This window comes from Paramisgurnus dabryanus, chromosome 24 (assembly GCF_030506205.2).
Source record: "Paramisgurnus dabryanus chromosome 24, PD_genome_1.1, whole genome shotgun sequence".
Lineage (NCBI taxonomy): Eukaryota > Metazoa > Chordata > Actinopteri > Cypriniformes > Cobitidae > Paramisgurnus > Paramisgurnus dabryanus.
In genome coordinates this window covers 23,633,600-23,651,318 of record NC_133360.1, presented here as the reverse complement: position 1 = coordinate 23,651,318, position 17,719 = coordinate 23,633,600, and the positions used below count along the sequence as shown (strand labels likewise).

At 37.2% G+C, this 17,719-nt stretch overlaps 1 protein-coding gene across 3 annotated transcripts in view; it reads left to right on the top strand.

Moving 5' to 3' along the window:
- Positions 1-17,719, top strand: part of LOC135740952 (adhesion G protein-coupled receptor D2) — a 119,946-nt gene that overhangs the window by 74,768 nt on the left and 27,459 nt on the right. For all 3 annotated transcript variants that reach the window (XM_065259539.2, XM_065259538.1, XM_065259537.1), the window contains exon 24: positions 9,864-9,946. In XM_065259539.2, the coding sequence (XP_065115611.1) occupies positions 9,864-9,946 (83 nt within the window). The remainder of the gene's footprint in view (positions 1-9,863; positions 9,947-17,719) is intronic.

Here is a 17,719-nt window from a genome sequence, read left to right as displayed (position 1 = left end):
GTAAAAAATATGGACGCAGTGTCCCTGACGTCAACCATTGGTTTGTGAAGATCATTTTTGAAGCTTTAAGTAGGCGCTGCCTGCCGTCGCCATCTTGGCCGCCCGACATAGCAAATCACCCGCGGAAAACCGAAAATGGTTAAAGAGGCGGGACATGGGTGAAGCTGAGGTGGCTGGTTGCTAGAACCATGCCCACCTAGGTCGATTCTAGTGACAGCAGTGGCATTTCACCTCTCACTCTCGATTTAAACACACACACACACACACACACACACACACATAACATAATTTCAGAACATTTTTATTTATATATTCATTTTTGTGTGTGTGTATTTATATACATAATAATTACAAACAGCACACACTTATGTATTATGGAAAAAAAACACCTTTATTTTGTTTGCGATTAATCGCAATTAATCTATGCCCAGCACTAATTTACCGCAGTTACCAAAAAGCACAATAATCCCACAAAGCTGCTGTCTGTCCGTTCTGAGCGGAATCAAAGTTGTGTGTGTGTGTGTGTGCGCCCATGATTTAAAATTGTACAAGAAAATCGGTATTGATAGTATTGAATCGGTATTGATTAATATACTCTGAACTTTGGTATCAAAATCGTACTGGTAATGGAAAGAGTGGCATCACTTGTTTCTCGTTCACATCTTCAATGCCACTTTCACTTTTCATAAATGTAGCCTTGTGTAAAACCCCAGTCTCTTGTAATTTACTTCTATTGTGCTGTACTTACTGCGTATTGAGTAGACACGAAAAAACATACAGTAACTCACACTACTGTGTGTTTCATTGTGTATATGTCTGTGTGTGTGTGTGTTGGGGGTTGGATGTCAGAGATAACAAATGTTGGAAGGAAAAGTTGAATTTGTATCTGCTTAGAGCCTCGGCTGCCTTATACATATGGCTCCAGCGCTTGCCGTAATGGGATCTTTGATCGATGGCAGCACTCCTTAGGCTCTCATTTTTTAAGAGATATTTATTTATTAATCTGTCTATTTATTCAGTCAGATAATCCCCTGCGGGGTCACTGCCACAAAAGACCATAACCACCTGCATCATCTTCCATGAGCTTCCATCTTCTTTTTTCATCCTGTCCTTTCATAGTTCATATCCAAAGTCACTTATGCACATCTCGTTTGGCGGAGCGTCGATCTTTTGTCCGCAGGCTAACGGAGGGGAAGCCGGCTTCTCCTTTTCATCCTGGCTGTCTTATGGGCTAAGGCTCTTTCACTTTTTCTTTACCCATATTCTTGTCTTGACACATGTCAACTGTACCCAAATGTGTCCCTTCTTAGATCTTCCTGTGCGCATGGAGATTTGAGATATATTTTTTGTTGATGTAAAATGCACTTTCTGTATTCTTAGTGCACACGTGTTTTTAAAGGGACACTTCACTTTTTTTGAAAATATTCTCATTTTCCAGCTTCCCTAGAGTGAAACATTTGATTCTTGAGGTTTTGTAATCCATTCAGCCGATCTTCGGGTCTGGTGCTACCACTTTTAGCATAGCTTAGCATAACCCATTGAATCTGATTAGACCATTAGCATCGCGCTAAAAAATAACCAAAGATTTTCGATAGTTTTCCTATTTAAAACTTGACTCTTCTGTAGTTACATCGTGTACTAAGACCGAGGTAGCAGCGAAAATAGTCCCCTTAGTAACTTTCAATAGTAGGGGACTCCGTTATATCATTGGGCTTCCTGCAGCCATGTTACGGCAGCAAAGTCCTTGATTATTACGCTGGAATGAGAGTATAGTTCCTAGCCATATCTTCCTAGAAAATTGCAACTTTTAATTTTCAGTCGGTCTTACTACACGATGTAACTTCAGAAGAGTCAAGTTTTAAATAGGAAAAATATCAAAACTCTGGTTATTTTTTAGCGCAATGCTAACGGTCTAATTAGATTCAATGGACTATGCTAAGCTATGCTAAAAGTGGTACCGCCAGACCCGAAGCTGAATGGATTCCAAAACTGTAAAAATCAAATGTTTAACTCTAGGGGAGCTCGAAAATGAGCATATGTCCCTTTAAGGTTCGTTTAAGCTAATCTAAAAAGTAGCCGCTTATGTAGATTGTAGACAGTGAAGAATGATCAGGTTTTGAAACTGAGATTTTTATGTTGGATTATATATAAATTGAGTTTTACTGGTCTATACCCTGTCATGAGTTCTCATAGATCAGGATCTCCATTATTCGCGATCTGGGTGTTGTGACCAACTGTCCGCTCCACTGTACAAGCTGCCACCTCAGGTAAACACCCGCCAGGTGTCACTTAATCCCCAGCCAGCAGACCTTGTCCCTTTAGGGGTGACCTCCTCCAGCACATTGTGTCACACCCCTGCCCCTATGAAACCCTCCCCAACAAGAATCATAGGAGTATGAGTTTTGGAGCGTCGGGGTGGGGGTGACAACACTGAAAACCAATGGTGCATCAAGACACTTCTACCCCGCCACAGTGGCCATAGATCAGGGCAGGTCTGCTGGCGGACCGGGTGAGGGTGACAGGGGAATAACATCCCTTTCTCCTCAATCGACAGGGCCCATAACTCCTGCCTCCCCAGGGACAGATTGAGAAAGGCAATAGCCAGGGGCTGTGAAGCAGAGATGCTTGGGAGAATTGAAAGTTAAAGAAGCAGCGAAGTATGTTTTTTTCCCTGCACTTGTGCTCGCTTTGCACTCTCTATGGTTTTTATAATTTTGAAATAGGAACTAAGGAAATTATAAAAAAAATTGATAGTACAGATTAATCCTCCATGAAGTACTACAACAAGCAAAAGCATGTTTGGGTGATTCTCGCGAAATTAGACTTATGATGTGTCATGAAACATTTTTATAAAAAAAGGAAATGAAAAGTAAGAGTGTCAAAATAAGAAGCGCACAGTTACAAACACCTCTTCATGATTTGAAATGACATGTGTTTTTTCCACATTTAATGGGAAAATGTTCATTACCGCAACGTGTCCAAGACTGGATTTGGGTTCTTTGACATGGAAATATTTATAATAAAAAATCTAAAAAATTAAAAGCGTCAGTGCATGTTATACTCTAAACATTTACAGTAAAGAAACGTGGTATTATTGGTAAATGCAGAGACAATAATAAGGAATATAAATGTGTCCAAGACCAATTTTCTCATCCTCCGCAACAATTTTCAATCATTGTTTAAGCCCTCAAGGAACTAACATTTAAAAAAAAATAGTTGGAAGGGACATAATTGACTGTGACACACAAGATGGCTACCAGGTAAGCAGTTTTTATTTTTTCTCTCCAGATAAAAGTTGAAATTTTGTTTGTCAACTTTTTAGTTCTCATTACCAAAACATGAGTTTGTAAATGCATATATTTAATGTAATATCATGTTGCGGTAATGATAATTTTTATAATAATAATCTAAAAAATTGTAATAATTATATAGGAAATATTTTTAAATCCTCTAAAAATAATGATTATAGTAAGTTCAGACCTTAATCTTATATGTGCAAAAAATTCTGATGCTGGACACGTTTTAAATCTGGATTTCATGAGAATCACCCATTTATGCATGCCTGATGTCTCAGGTTAAGCTGCTGCATTCCCGTTTGCGGTGCTTCGCACAAACCGAGTAAAGCCTGCAGAAAAAGTGCTGTGTCAGGAACCGAAGCTCTGTTTCTACAAGAGTGCCAGCCTCCCACCCCGCTAGCGACTTTTATAGCCTGATCAATTTCCCAGTGGCTTATTGAACGCCTTTTAAATGGCTTTTTTATTTTCAATTATAACCTACTGTGTCGCACCTGCCACAATATGCCAACATTTGCACTGCAGGATAATTTAAAAGCCTACTTTAGGAAATTATGCATTTTATACCGCCTGAATTTACAATCCCCTCCGTGCTGCTGTAACAACAATAAAAGGCCAAGTAACCGAATGGATTTTTGCGTTAGGGTAGGAAGTACATCGTTAGAGAGCATGTTAGTAAATATTTGACCGAATATGCACAGGCATACAATCCAGTCCTGCTCTCCATGGGCAGAGGAGGAAGGTGAATGCTCAGAGATTTATTTGGTTATTAAATTTAACTTGCGTATAGGTGTCGTTATCAAGTTGATGGAAGCAAACGCAGATTGAAGTACTGAACGCGAAACGACCCAAAGTTAGACAGGTGCACCCAACCAGCCGTCTCTCCCCTCCTTATCCCAAGAATGCGATGCAACCTGAAGGTGAAAGAAGTGCTCACCAGAGCTCATTGGAAAGTAGAAATGACAGTAAATTTTTCAGCCTCCCTCTCCCTCGTGAGATGGGAGATCTTGTTATAGCAGTCAGGATGAAAGGGGGTCAGGGCAGCAAGCCGGCGTGCGCCTGTTGATGATTGAGGAAAAGAGGAGTAAATTCATTCTGCTCTCGGCACTTTGTCAAGTGCCAGTAGCTTACCGTTGAGAGCCAGTCACCCATCACCATGTTACGACCTCTGAGGTCAGCGGCGGGCCATAAATCAGGAACGAGAGAGGTTGCTGTGATGCCACGGAGCCGAGGAGAGCTGATCCAACAATCACCTCGACTGTGCCGCCCTCCCCCTCCGCCCGTATGAAGCCGAGGAACCAAGGCCTGCATTAAAACGACGCTTGGCCCACGTGTTGCTGCTGCTGCTTTGCCGCTTTCAAAAGAGTCGTCTTTCTTTTCATCCGATCGGATCGTTTATCGGAAGGAGGGGAAATTACGCTACGTTGTTTGTAGTGAACGCCCTCGGTCTACTCATGTAAAGTATTGATTTTGTTTTATAATGAAGCCTGGACTTCGTAAGTGACAATGTTTTTGATTACTTCCGACGAACCTCCTTAGAGTATTAATTAAAACGGCGGCAGATGTGCAGGTGCGGGAAATCATTAGAAATAGGCCCCAGTCTATAGACGTGTGTATCTCTCCCAGCATGCAACAGCTCAGCCTGGCAAATAGGACGCTTGAGAGGGAATGCACTCGCTCACAACTTTATCTCTGCTACATTAAAAATGAACCTGTATGTATTGTCTATGCAATTAGTTTTGGACTTATCAACTCACTCTCTGACCGCTTTTCGAACCTGCCAATGAAGTTGCACCGCATAAGCTTCACAATCCTGTGTTCGTTTTCTCTGAAACTCGAACTTGAAGTAAGTGTGAATTGTTTTGCTTGTATGGTTTTCAGATTTCGATGGAAGTCTCTGCGTTCCAACGCAAACACCAAACGGACGTCAATAGAAAGGCCTCGTTAATTGATATATCATGAAATTACCGATATCTTATGGACCCATGTGCTAGCGTTTTTCTGGGTCACACTGGGGGAGAGCAATAGGAAAGAGGATCTGGTTTTTCAGCTCCTGCTTTTAATATTTGCACCTATTAAACTGTGATTATCCTGCAGCGCCTGGCTTCTCTCAAAGATCGAGAACGGAGAGGGCCGACCGCCACGGCATGGTGAGATTTTACCAGAAAGTTAAAACTTCCTGACAGCTCTGAATGTATTTTGAAATTCTTGAATACATTGGTTTAACTTTTAAGGTCGATAGATTTTGACATTTGTGTCACCTAAACGCAAGGCCAAGATCATTTTTTATGATCACGTCTTTGTGTTTGTCAGTAGTCTTATACACAAAAAATATATACGTTAAGCAAATTCAGATCATTTCCTATAATCGATCAAAAAAGAAGCAGACCACTTTTTACCATAGTAACATCACTGGCCAGGAGTCAATGTGAATTTAACAATAGCTTTGAAAATGTCTCATCAGATTTTAAGATAGTACATACCTGTATGTGCTTTATACTCACAAATAGGAAATTCAGGCCACATTATATTGCAAACATAGTCACTTTTAAAGGTTGTTATAAGGTTAAGTGTGCAATAAAGTAAACGGAGGATGAAAAGATAAAATAAGAAACTCACATAAGCTTATGTGAGTATTTTATACTCTTGTGCTCGGATGTCTTTGCATCTGCTTGAGCACAATGAAGTGAACAGATGGACCCAAAATCAAATCCACCTTTGGGTTTTACACTTTTTAAACACTGTTTACCTTAGCTGGTACGGTTTCATCAAGACTTCTTTGAGATCTGAGCCAGCGTTGAAACCTTCAGGCTTTTTACATGTAGATCCAAGACCTATTTCTACTTAAAATGAACCATGCGTTTTCAAAAACAAGATGGCCTAAAAACATTTGTCAAACATGGGTAGTTACTTTTGGATATAGAAGAATATATTGCTACAGGAAAATAGATTTACAAATAAAAATATTATGCAAAAATACTGAGCAAACTTAAAGGATTAGTCCACTTTCTAAAAAAAAAACTAATCCCAATAATTTACTAACCCCCATAAAATTATATTTTTTGGCCAGTTTTTGCCTTTATTTAACAGTGAGTTTAGGATATGACAAGAAAGTACAGGGAAGAGAGAGGGGTATTGGATTGGCAAATGACCACAAGCCGGGAATCGAACTCGGGTCACCGAAAGTGCGAAAAATTCTTCTTAAATGTTGATGTCTTTCTTTGTTCAGTCGAGAAGAAATTATGTTATTTGAGGAAAACATTCCAAGATTTGTCTCATTTTAATGGACTTTAATGGACCCCAACACTTAACAGTTTTAATGCAGTTTAAAATTGCAGCTTTAAAGAACTCTAAACGATTTCAAACGAGGCATTAGGGTCTTTTCTAGCGAAACATTGTCATTTTTGGCAAGAAAAATAAAACATTTAAAAGCACTTTTAAACCACAACTTCTCATCTATTTCTGGTCCTGTGACGTGTCTAGAGGTCACGGATGACGTATCGAAACTACGCTCGTCACACAACTGGAGGAAGATGAGAAGTTGTCGTTTAAAAGTGCATATTTTTATTTGTCTTGCCAAAAATAACAATCGTTGCACTAGATAAGACCCTTATGCCTTGTTTGGGATCGTTTAGAGTCCTTTGAAACTGCAATTCTAAACTGCATTAAAACTGTTAAGTGTTGGGGTCCATTAAAGTCCATTAAAATGAGAAAAATCCTTGAATGTTTTCCTCAAAAAACATAATTTCTTCTCGACTGAACAAAGAAAGACATCAACATTTTGGATGACATGGTGGTGAGTAAATTATCTGGATTTTTTTTAAGAAAATGGTCTAATCCTTTAATAGACATTATTTGACCCCAACACTTTTTACAGTTTAAATGCCGTTTCAACGCAGCTTTAAAGGGCTCTAAACAAACCCAAACAAGGTATAAGGATCTTATCTAGTGAAATGATTGTTTTTTTATAGCAATAAAAATAAAAAATATGTACTTTTAAACCACAACTTCTCGTCTTGCACTAGTTGTGTGATGCGCCTGCGCGACCTCGCGTAATGCGTCATGACATCGGAAGGTCAAGCATGACGTATGTGAAACTACCACCCCAGTGTTTACAAGTGTGTAGAAGAGGACCATTCCAACGTTGTTGTATGTGGAATGACTTATTATTGTCCTTATGTTTGTTTATTGTTTAATAGGGTTCGCAAATGTACGTTTCACATATGTAACCCGTGACCTTTCGACATCATGACACATTACGTGAGGTCGCGCTGGCAAGATGAGAAGTTGTGGCTTAAAAGTACATATTTTTTATTTTCTTGCCAAAAATGGCAATCGCTTTGCTAGATAAGACCTTTATGCCTTGGTTGGGATCGTTTAACCCTTTAACGGGCGCAGCCCTTTTTGAGTGTGGGGGTGGTGAAAAGGTGATGTACACCTTCAAATTAATATAACTCTGGCATTTTATTTTTCTAGAAGCCTTATTTTGGTCTCGTTTTAAAGAAGACACTTTAAAGTTTTTTTACGGAATTGTCTGGAGGTGAAAATATATATATTTTTTAGCAGTTTACATTTATTTGTAATAAATAAAAAAATGCAATATAGTATTACTTTTAATACATAAAATTATAAAAAAAACTGAGGTTTGTTTGCTGTGAGGTTTGAACATACTCTTGTCACATATGAATAAATTACAGTTACTGCATTACTATTAAAAGGTTTTAAAAATATAAAAACTACAATCTTAGACCTTTCCAACAATATATAGTTTGTCATAATAGATAAACATTTACAAGAAAAATATTGAAGTAAACTCAGGTGTACCGCTCGGGGGAAAAAAACTGCAATTTTAAACTGTCGGGGTCCAATAAAGTCTATTAATTATTATATATTTTTTTTTAAGAAAGTGAAGTAATCCTTTAAGGTCGCTGTGACTTTCACATTACTGCTTTTTATTGCTAAGGGTTGTGCCATATCACACCGAATTGTAATTTTAAGCAACATGGAGTATCAAACTGACTATCTAGAGCGCACATTCAGCCTGACACCTGATATGTCAGAATGATGGACTTCTTCAATGAGCTGACCTCTCTCCTCCGGACGCCCCTTTCACCCTCCCTCTCCCCTTTCATCCCTTCATCCGTCCATATCCACCCATGTAGATGAGACAGAGATAGATGAAGATATTTCTGATGGGCAGTCATTTCATGGCAACACACCAAATGAGTTCTGGCTGCCGCGGCCCGCCCCTCTTCTGCAGGAGATTAATCCTGACACGGGGCACTTACTGACCATGACAGTTCTGCCTATGTGTTTGTGTGTGTGTGTGAGGTTAACTTCGCTATACTTCGGGGATAAAATTATACCCAGAGATTAGTTATTTTTTATTTATTTTATTTTTATTATAAATATATTTATATTAATCAACATTTCTGCAAATGTGCCAGTGTTAGCCAGCTGGCAAATTTTTAACTGTACTCCTTTGGCCAGATGTTTTTAGACCAGAACAGTTAAATATGACCAAATATCAATTTGGGAATATCTATTAAGAAAAAAATTGTTAATACAAAATAGAAATACAGAGTAAACAAAACCCTCAAATTTTTATACAAATTATTTTCTTTTTCATTGTTAATGTGAAATCTAGGTTAAAGTCTCTAAATCTTATTATGAGATTGAGCATCAAAGTTTAATTTCAATCTTTGACATAACCTTAGTCAGTCAATATAATATATATATATATATATATATATATATATATATATATATATATATATATATATATATATATATATATATATATATATATATATATATATAATGTTCTTTACATTATATAGGATGATTTTATGTAGAAAACAGTAATCACAACAAAATGACTTTAGCTGGGTTGATACAGGCAGGGTCACAAATGCATCACCACTGATGCACAAAGCAACAAGTCTCTGTTTTTTTTTCAGTCCTGTATGTATTCAGGGCATGCCGCTCGCAGGCTCGCTTAAACTCAATACAAATTCAGAGTTTATGACAGATTTATGGGCACGTGAAGAACCCCACCGATTGGGGACTGAGCCCTCTGAGATAGGAATCAGAGATTGCTCTCATCCCTACTCTTCTATCATGGCACCTAAACATGAGTCGCCCATAAATTTGAGGAATTTACGCCAAAGATGTCTTGTGTGTCTTTTTTTCTAAGGGAGTTTGTTAAAGGTTTTAAAAATATAGCCTTTTCTATATTGAGGTACGGTGAAATATTAGCTCGTGCAATAGTTGTCATTTAGCTTCAGTGAAAGGCCTTGTTTTGTACATTTTGTGAAAGGCACCCGGCAGCATGCCAACATTTCTTTTATCACTACAGTAACCATAATAGTTGGCATTTTTGATATCATTTGGCCATTTAATGCAAGCTTTTTGAGTGTTGACTGCAAAGAGTAGAAAACGGTGAGCGATAGGCTTTGTTTTGGTTGAAAAATTGTGTATTCAGGACCATATCGTCATTTGTTGCCTTGAGTTTTGGTTTAATCTAAGACTAACTGATTAATTGTTTAACAATGCCATGTGATTTCACAGGACATCTGTCTCTCCTCTGTGTCCATGACAACCTGAATGAAGACACCCATTGTCCTGATATGGGTGTCCAGCTGTCTGGACAGGTAAGACCTCACGCCAGCTCTGCACTCATTTATCAATAAGGTTTCATTTTGGCCTGAAGGTTATTTGACATCTAAAAAAAAGAAAATCCATTTTGTTTCCTTCACAATGACACAACAGTGACATCTAAACCTTCCTCTGAGCTCAACAATATGAACTGATCTCTGAAAACAAAATTTTTAAAGCAAATTATTTCATTAGCAAATGCAAACTTATACATTTATGCTAAATACGTAATCATAATGTGATAGATATCATAATGGTGATAGATATTAAAATTTTGTTGCAAATGAGAAAAATACATGCATTTAACAGTCCATTTGAAAAAGCAATCTGAATGAACCAATTTACTAAAACTATCCATGTAAAAGAAATGATTCATTAAAATAAGTCTTACTGGTGGTTCACAACAGATGCGAGTTCAACGATACTCGCGAGTAGATTACATACAAAGTCAATGCAATGATGCGATTAGACGCGTCCTCGCGCGGGGCGATGCAAATGTCGCGATATTGGCGGCGCGTTTGCTGCGAAAACACACGCTATTCGTCTCAAACGTGTCTTTGCCCAAGTTGAAAATATTCAACTCGAGCGAAAAATTCGCATGACATGAATTCTGCGAGTAATCTAGAGCAAGTAACGCGATGCCCTGTGTTTGGTGTGTACGTAGCATTATGGTGCATTCACACAAGGCGGCAAAAATGTGTATTCACAGTCGCCGAAGTTCGGATTTTTCAACTTGCACGTTTCCCGCGGCAATGCTCGTCGCGCACACCGCATCGTCTGCGCCAGGATGCCTAATCACGTCTTTGCATTGACTTAACATCTATATCAATCGCGCTTGCCGCCTCTAACGCGCCTGGTGTGAACCCTGCATCACTTCCCATTTACAGTTCAGATACTATAGGACAGTGGTCTCCAACAATATGCAATAGTAATATTTATTACATATTTTTTATATTAGCTTGGCTATGTTTTCAATGAGGAAACATATCAACAAGTAAAATAAAATAAGTAAAACAAAAATGTTTTGAGCAGACTATGCCTATATCAAAAAGTATCTCTTAAAGCCCACCAGAATACTCTTATCAGAGTTACACAGCAACTTTATGTTGGCTTTTGGGTGGTCCATGTCTGCAATGCAAAATTTCTTTTTGTTAGCATTGCTTGTCCTTTGTTTCGGCTCTGTGGAAACCGAAATGTAATACTGTAGTATAAACTATTTAATTCACACTTGAAAATGTCCACAGGTGAACCAATTTGAAGTGTAGCACAAGGCATCTCATCCCTGTCAGGGTCACAGGCAAGGGCTGCATACGCAGAGGTTTCCTCTAGAGAAACATGGGGAGAAAGTTGAACCTTATTGATAATTGCCTGTATGGTATGTAACAGGATTGTGTCACACTGTGATGCATCCCATAATGCAAGAGCCATGATCACTTTCATCTGTGTAGTGTCAGTCTGTTTACCCCCATTTTGTGGTCATACTCGTTGATCCCAATTGACTCTGAAAACCTTTCTATTTGGTGTTCCTTCAAGCTGCTAAAGTAAGCATTACTGTTATCATTGTGTTAGCTCAACCAGTAGAGCATTGTGTTAGGTTTGCAAACGGTCATGGGTTTGATTTCCAGGGAATACAAATAAAATTATATACCTTAAATGTACTTTGCAAATGCATAAATTACCTGTGTAAATGTTAATCTTAGATTAGTGTTGTTAACTTTTTAGTTTTTTCTGGGCATGCAATAATCTCGGACTTAAAAAATCTAATGCTAGACGTCGAGAGAGAGATCGCTCTGTTCATGTGCACTGATGACAGGTGTACGTCAGGTGTACGTGGACAAGAGCAGCATAAAAATGAAAGTTTAAAATGTCAAAACTTTAAAACGCTTGTAAATAATAAACTTTCGGCATGAGGATGCAATTGTGTGCTATAGTTGTGTGTTGCATACGTTGTTTGATGGGTATGTGAAGACGCGTCGCGCCGTTAGAACCGGAGCGTGTCCATCAAAGAAAATACACAAATCTCTATAAAGGCAAAGACAGAAATACAAATCTGCACGTCGCACATGAGCAACAGGTTATAAAAATGCTTGAACTGCGTAATTGCAGCCGCATTCAGGAGCCCTATGATGACAAAAGTACAGATGTGGCCTTTAAAAATGCGCGTTTCTGAGAGCAGAATGCCGCGGAGACTTCCGAAATTCTGCGAGATCCCGCAGAAGGGGAGTTCGGTGGGGGACGCAGGAAATATAAAAACCTGTAGAGGGCAGGCGTGTTTCATGTAGGCCACACTGACGACAATGTGTGTGCTCGACTTCATGCTTAGCGTATACTGTATGATATTGAACATAACATGACACGGATTATCAATGTTTAGGCGATAGACTTTGATGTCATACAAATGCATGCTTTTTGGCAAACATTTTGTTGGCGAAGTTTTCTTTTGCCAGTTACATAAACAGTCACATATTCTTCATAAAAATCCGACTCTAACGCGCATCATTTGTCTTATTTTTTCCGTGTACTTACAGTAGAAGAGACGTGATGTATGATAATCGAGTCTTATAACAAAATAATTCGCGAAGACCTTTGAAGAGACCGAGCGCATTTACGCAATATCATTAACTAGTTTATCTAATTTTACATTTAGTTCATTTTTGCATCTGAACGTTTTAATAGCTTTAACATGGTTGTGTTGCACTTTTCTGCATTACTGAACAGTAGGCTACTTTTTATATTATCATGTTTCCCTTTACATGGTATGAAACACGATAAAAAGTATGCAATGGTGTTTAATACATTTCACTGAGAATTTGTATAATATGTTATACTTTTGTACTAAGGAAATAAAATCATATTGTGAGTGTAAATATTCATAAATTGGAGGAGTTTCTGAGGTGTTTGTCATCGGCAAAATGTGCAGTTTCTTTGTTGCTGATTAAAAACCGTTGGCTATGTGATTGTTTAAAATTGACATTTTTTCTACTTATTATAAATTTATTTTTTGCCTACATTTACTCAAATAATATCAATGTGAAAATATAAGTAATTCATACTTCAAGTTAGGCGTAAAACTTACACATTTTTGATGTCAAATAGAAATAATAATAATTTGAAATATGCAATTATTACAGTTTAAAAAACTTAAATATATTACTCTGACCTTTTTAAATATATTGACTAAAATAATCTGTAAATGTAATACTTATATTATTAAGGCGTATACATCAAATAATATATGTACATTTTACACAAAATATCTGTTCTATTTTAAGTAATTTATTTTCCAACTAAAAAAATCGCATAACTGCATTAAGAGATTTTATTAAGTTACTTTAATCATTTATTTTAGAGATATTTACAAAGCCACTGAATCATTTTTAACAGTGTGTACATTATGACCTTACGGTAGACTATTATTAAATGCATATAAATAAAAATATGTAAAACTAAATAAAAAATATATCATACACGGACTGTATGTAAGCATACGTTTTCTTGTTCGGTGCACGTGGGTTTAAATGCCGTTTTTCTAAAGAAGAATTTTAAAACTTTATTGGTGGTAGTTGAGAAGAATTCCTTTTTCCATTTCTAAATCATTTTGAGCGCAATATAAATATATCATATTTTTATTCTTATTATATAAGAATACGCAATTTTTACAACATTTTTAACATATGGAAAATATACGTTAAGCATGTTGTGTGAATTTCCTAATTACAAGCTTTTGATGAAATTGCACCAAAACTAAACGTGCATAAAAACATAAAAAAGTAATTTAAATAAGCGAAAAATCTTTTTTATGAGCTCAAAATGTTGAATATAATGTGCTATTGCTGAAAATTGCCCATCTCTAAAGGAGAATATTCATCTTTAAAGTTGAAGAAACAAAAAAGTACTGACAAGCATTCTCAAATATAGCCTATATATTCTGCAAGCACTCAGTTGAGAAGAATTCCTTTTTCCATTTCTAAATCATTTTGAGCGCAATATAAATGTATCATATTCTTATTATATAAGAATACGCAATTTTTACAACATTTTTAACATATAGAAAATATACGTTAAGCGTGTTGTGTGTATTTCCTAATTATAAGCTTTTGATGAAATTGCACCAAAACTAAACGTGCATAAAAACATAAAAAAAAATCATTTAAATAAGCGAAAAATCTTTTTTATGAGCTCAAAATGTTGAATATAATGTGCTATTGCTGAAAATTGCCCATCTCTAAAGAAGAATATTCATCTTTAAAGTTAAAGAAACAAAAAAGTACTGATAAGCATTCTCAAATATGTATATTCTGCAAGCACTCATTTATCCATAATGATGTAATTTATTTTTTAATAACATATTGTCGCTGTCGGGCAAAGATACTCTCTGGACACCAAGACCATGTCTATGGGTTCAAGAATAACAAAATATTGGCCATTTGAAACTCGAAAGTCATCACTTTATTTTGTCCCATTGTTTTCCATTTTGCGGGTGATAAAACTCCTGTGCACGTCGTTCAAATTCATTGAAATTTTGTTCACTTGTAGTTTAGCAAGTATGTATAATACAATTTCAATAATGTTTTTACACTGCACATCGTCTGAGGAAATCCGAAGTTGCGTCGAGGGGAACCAAGCTGACAGCCGCGACAGCAGAGATTGTCACGTAGTACCTACAAAAGGGTACCTGCAGCGATATCATTCTGGCTTGGTGGGATGTCAGCCAGCGAGAGTCCTCTGATTCTGGCCTTGTTCTTTTACTCCTCAGAGTCTAAAACCAGGAGGGCATATTAAGTATTCATTGTATTTTCATTTTAACAGAGCAGCTAGGGTTGCGCGTTTCACACACCTCTCCAAACCACGTTGTTAACACTATGCTTGTTCGACTTCATGCGGCGCCACAAGAACCGACAGCCGGATGACGTCAGAGTACCGCGAGAATGATTCAAGAAATCATATTTCGCCTCGCTCTCGCGATACTGTGACGTCTTCCGGCTGTCGATTCTCGGGGCGCCGCATGAAGTCGAACAAGCCTATTGACAGCAGCAAAAGCTACGCATGCGCTTTTAACTTGTAAAACTCAAAGGTGTATGGGTAATGTAGTCTCTGCTCTCGGTGGGACGAATTAGGTAGCTTGCATTGTGAAGGGCGCTTTGAAAAGCGGCAGCGCAGCCAAAGGATTAAATTAAGCCTCTGATTTAAACAGATGTGCAAATGAGCGTTCTGGTACGCTAGAAGTACGTTCTGGGCGCAGGGAGAGGTGGTGGTACGCAAGAGCTATATTTGGAAGTGGCGGTACTGAGTACTGGCGCCTACCGGCCCACATTAAAGCACTGGCGGTAGCAAAGGTAGACGGCCCTTTGAAAAGCAAAAGAAAGCTGATAAAAATGAGAAACCCACACTGAAATAAATTGGAGTAGGATTTAGGCTACTTAACAAAATCTAAACATTTTTCACTCAGAAAAGGCTAGTAAATATAAACAAAATTATCAGCAGCTTTAACTTTATTACTTTTTTAATTTTAATTCACTCTTTGTTTCAGCGATGTTTATAAATATACTATATTTTTGCATTTTGATTACAAACTGTTCTACACTGAAAAGAAACTAATGTAATCTTCATGATTTAATCACGTAAAACACAAGTCTAAACACAAGCACCACTTTTCTGAATGATGATAATCACAAACATCCCAGAGTTTGTAAACCAATTGTTTGTAAACATATTTAATGCTAACTACTTAAAAATTCAGAAAATATTTTTTACAGTGTATAAATAAAAAGACATGAAGGAAGTTAATTCCAAAATGTAATTAATTGTACATGGTTTAGCTGCTTGTTTTAGCAGCTACCAGTGACACAGAGTCAAGAAATTAAAAACCACCCCTAGGTCTGCCAATTCTTTGCCAACCCCCAATGCTAATCGATCACCTCATCATCAGGGAATCAAAAGAAAACCGGTTTATCCAGTTTTCACCATCGCGTTGGGTTTTAATTTCAACCCTTGCAGTTTCTTTGTTAAAATGCAATTTAAGCAAATAGGCCTAATACATACGCTGTATGTTATTTTAAATGAATGTTTATAACTTATAAAATTAAGTGGATATCAGGTAACTTAATTTGACATATGTTGATATAACCTAGGCTCTTTTTGTTATGAAACATGTTCAATGGTTACAGTGCCTCATGGTGGGGTTGAACCCCTGGTTCAGTTTACCCCATCTGGTTCACTTTGCCCCACAGCCACCGTTTTGGAAAACTGCCTAGCTTAGTAATTCAGGCTAATCTTTAGCTAAATCATTCACATGGTTTTATACATTAGCCTATCACCAATATGTATGGTATAAATATTTAGACCTGGATAAATCTACTTTGACATAACAGCCATTATACCTGGTATGTATACATTTTACTTTGATAGGATAAAAACTTTTTTTTTAATCATACTTTAATCATAACTCTTTAATTTGTCCTTCTCTTTAACATTGCCAAATATAAATTATGGTTGCTACCTGTATTTGTGGTCACACGGCTACAAATCTGTATGGTTGCCTAGATAAAGGGGGTGGGTCAACTTACCCCACTGGCTCACTTTGCCCCACTCTCCCCTACTTGGTATTGAGAAACGGGCATTGTTTATCGAAGCCGGAGCGCGAGCTACAAACTACAGAGCGAGTGCGCGGGTGCACATTGGTGAAAGAGCAACACACGATGTAAATAACTAAACCAGTGCTCGCAGTACAGACACTTTATATTTTAGCGTACTGCGTACCTTCACTTTCTTTTGCGTGCCACCACTTCTCATGTTGCTGGTACTTTGCCTTAAAGAGTCAAAGGGCGTTTCTATGTGGCGCTGCGCAGACAGTTCGGCAACTAAGACATCAAAGTACCGCGAGAGCAAGTCGAAATGTTACAAATGGTCCGACTTTACCTTTGCTCTCGCGGTACTCTGATGTCATACGCCGACCAGTCAGCGCCGCACCATTTAAAGTCGAACACACAAAGCGTCAAGGCAGGGCCGCTGGAAGTCATTTTGAACAGGGGGTGCTGTGAATTTTTTTAACCAAAAAACCTATGAGCCTATAGGCCTATTTAAAATACATTTTAAAAATAAATACATTGAGATTTACTACTTTATTGTCATATACACTTCAGGGCACACAGCCAGGGTCTGAAACACAGACATCATCAGTTCTCAGATGAATATGCGCTATTAATCAGAAGCAAAAATACTTATCCCAGGGGGAATTACTTTCGTTACAATTTACATACAACATATAATATTATAACAACATATAATATTAATTAAACTTCACAGTTTGTCAATGTCCATGCGGACGAACATATTTTACTTTCGTTTTTAAGTTAAGATCACACGTCGATTAACAGATGTAAAATATTCTCACATTAACATACCTAGTATATTTTTATATAGATCTTTTTTTACTAAATAGTACTATTACTGTCTTTTTTAAACATATAAATAATTCATAATTTGAACAAAAATAATAATGGGTTTAGTTCTGATATTGTATACTTTTATAAAGAAAAACATGGTGTATAATTACATTTTTAGAATATAGGCTTTATATAAGGTTTGTACTGTAAAAATACTTTATTTGTTACAAACAAAAGATAAAGAATTTACAAACGTGTGGAGAGCCATTTCAGCACTTGGACAGCGAAATGTTTTTTTTAAAAGCATTACTTAAAATGTTTTCTCATCTCACCATATCTACAGGTGCAGAGTCATTATATACAATAAATCCGTTGGGTAGCATT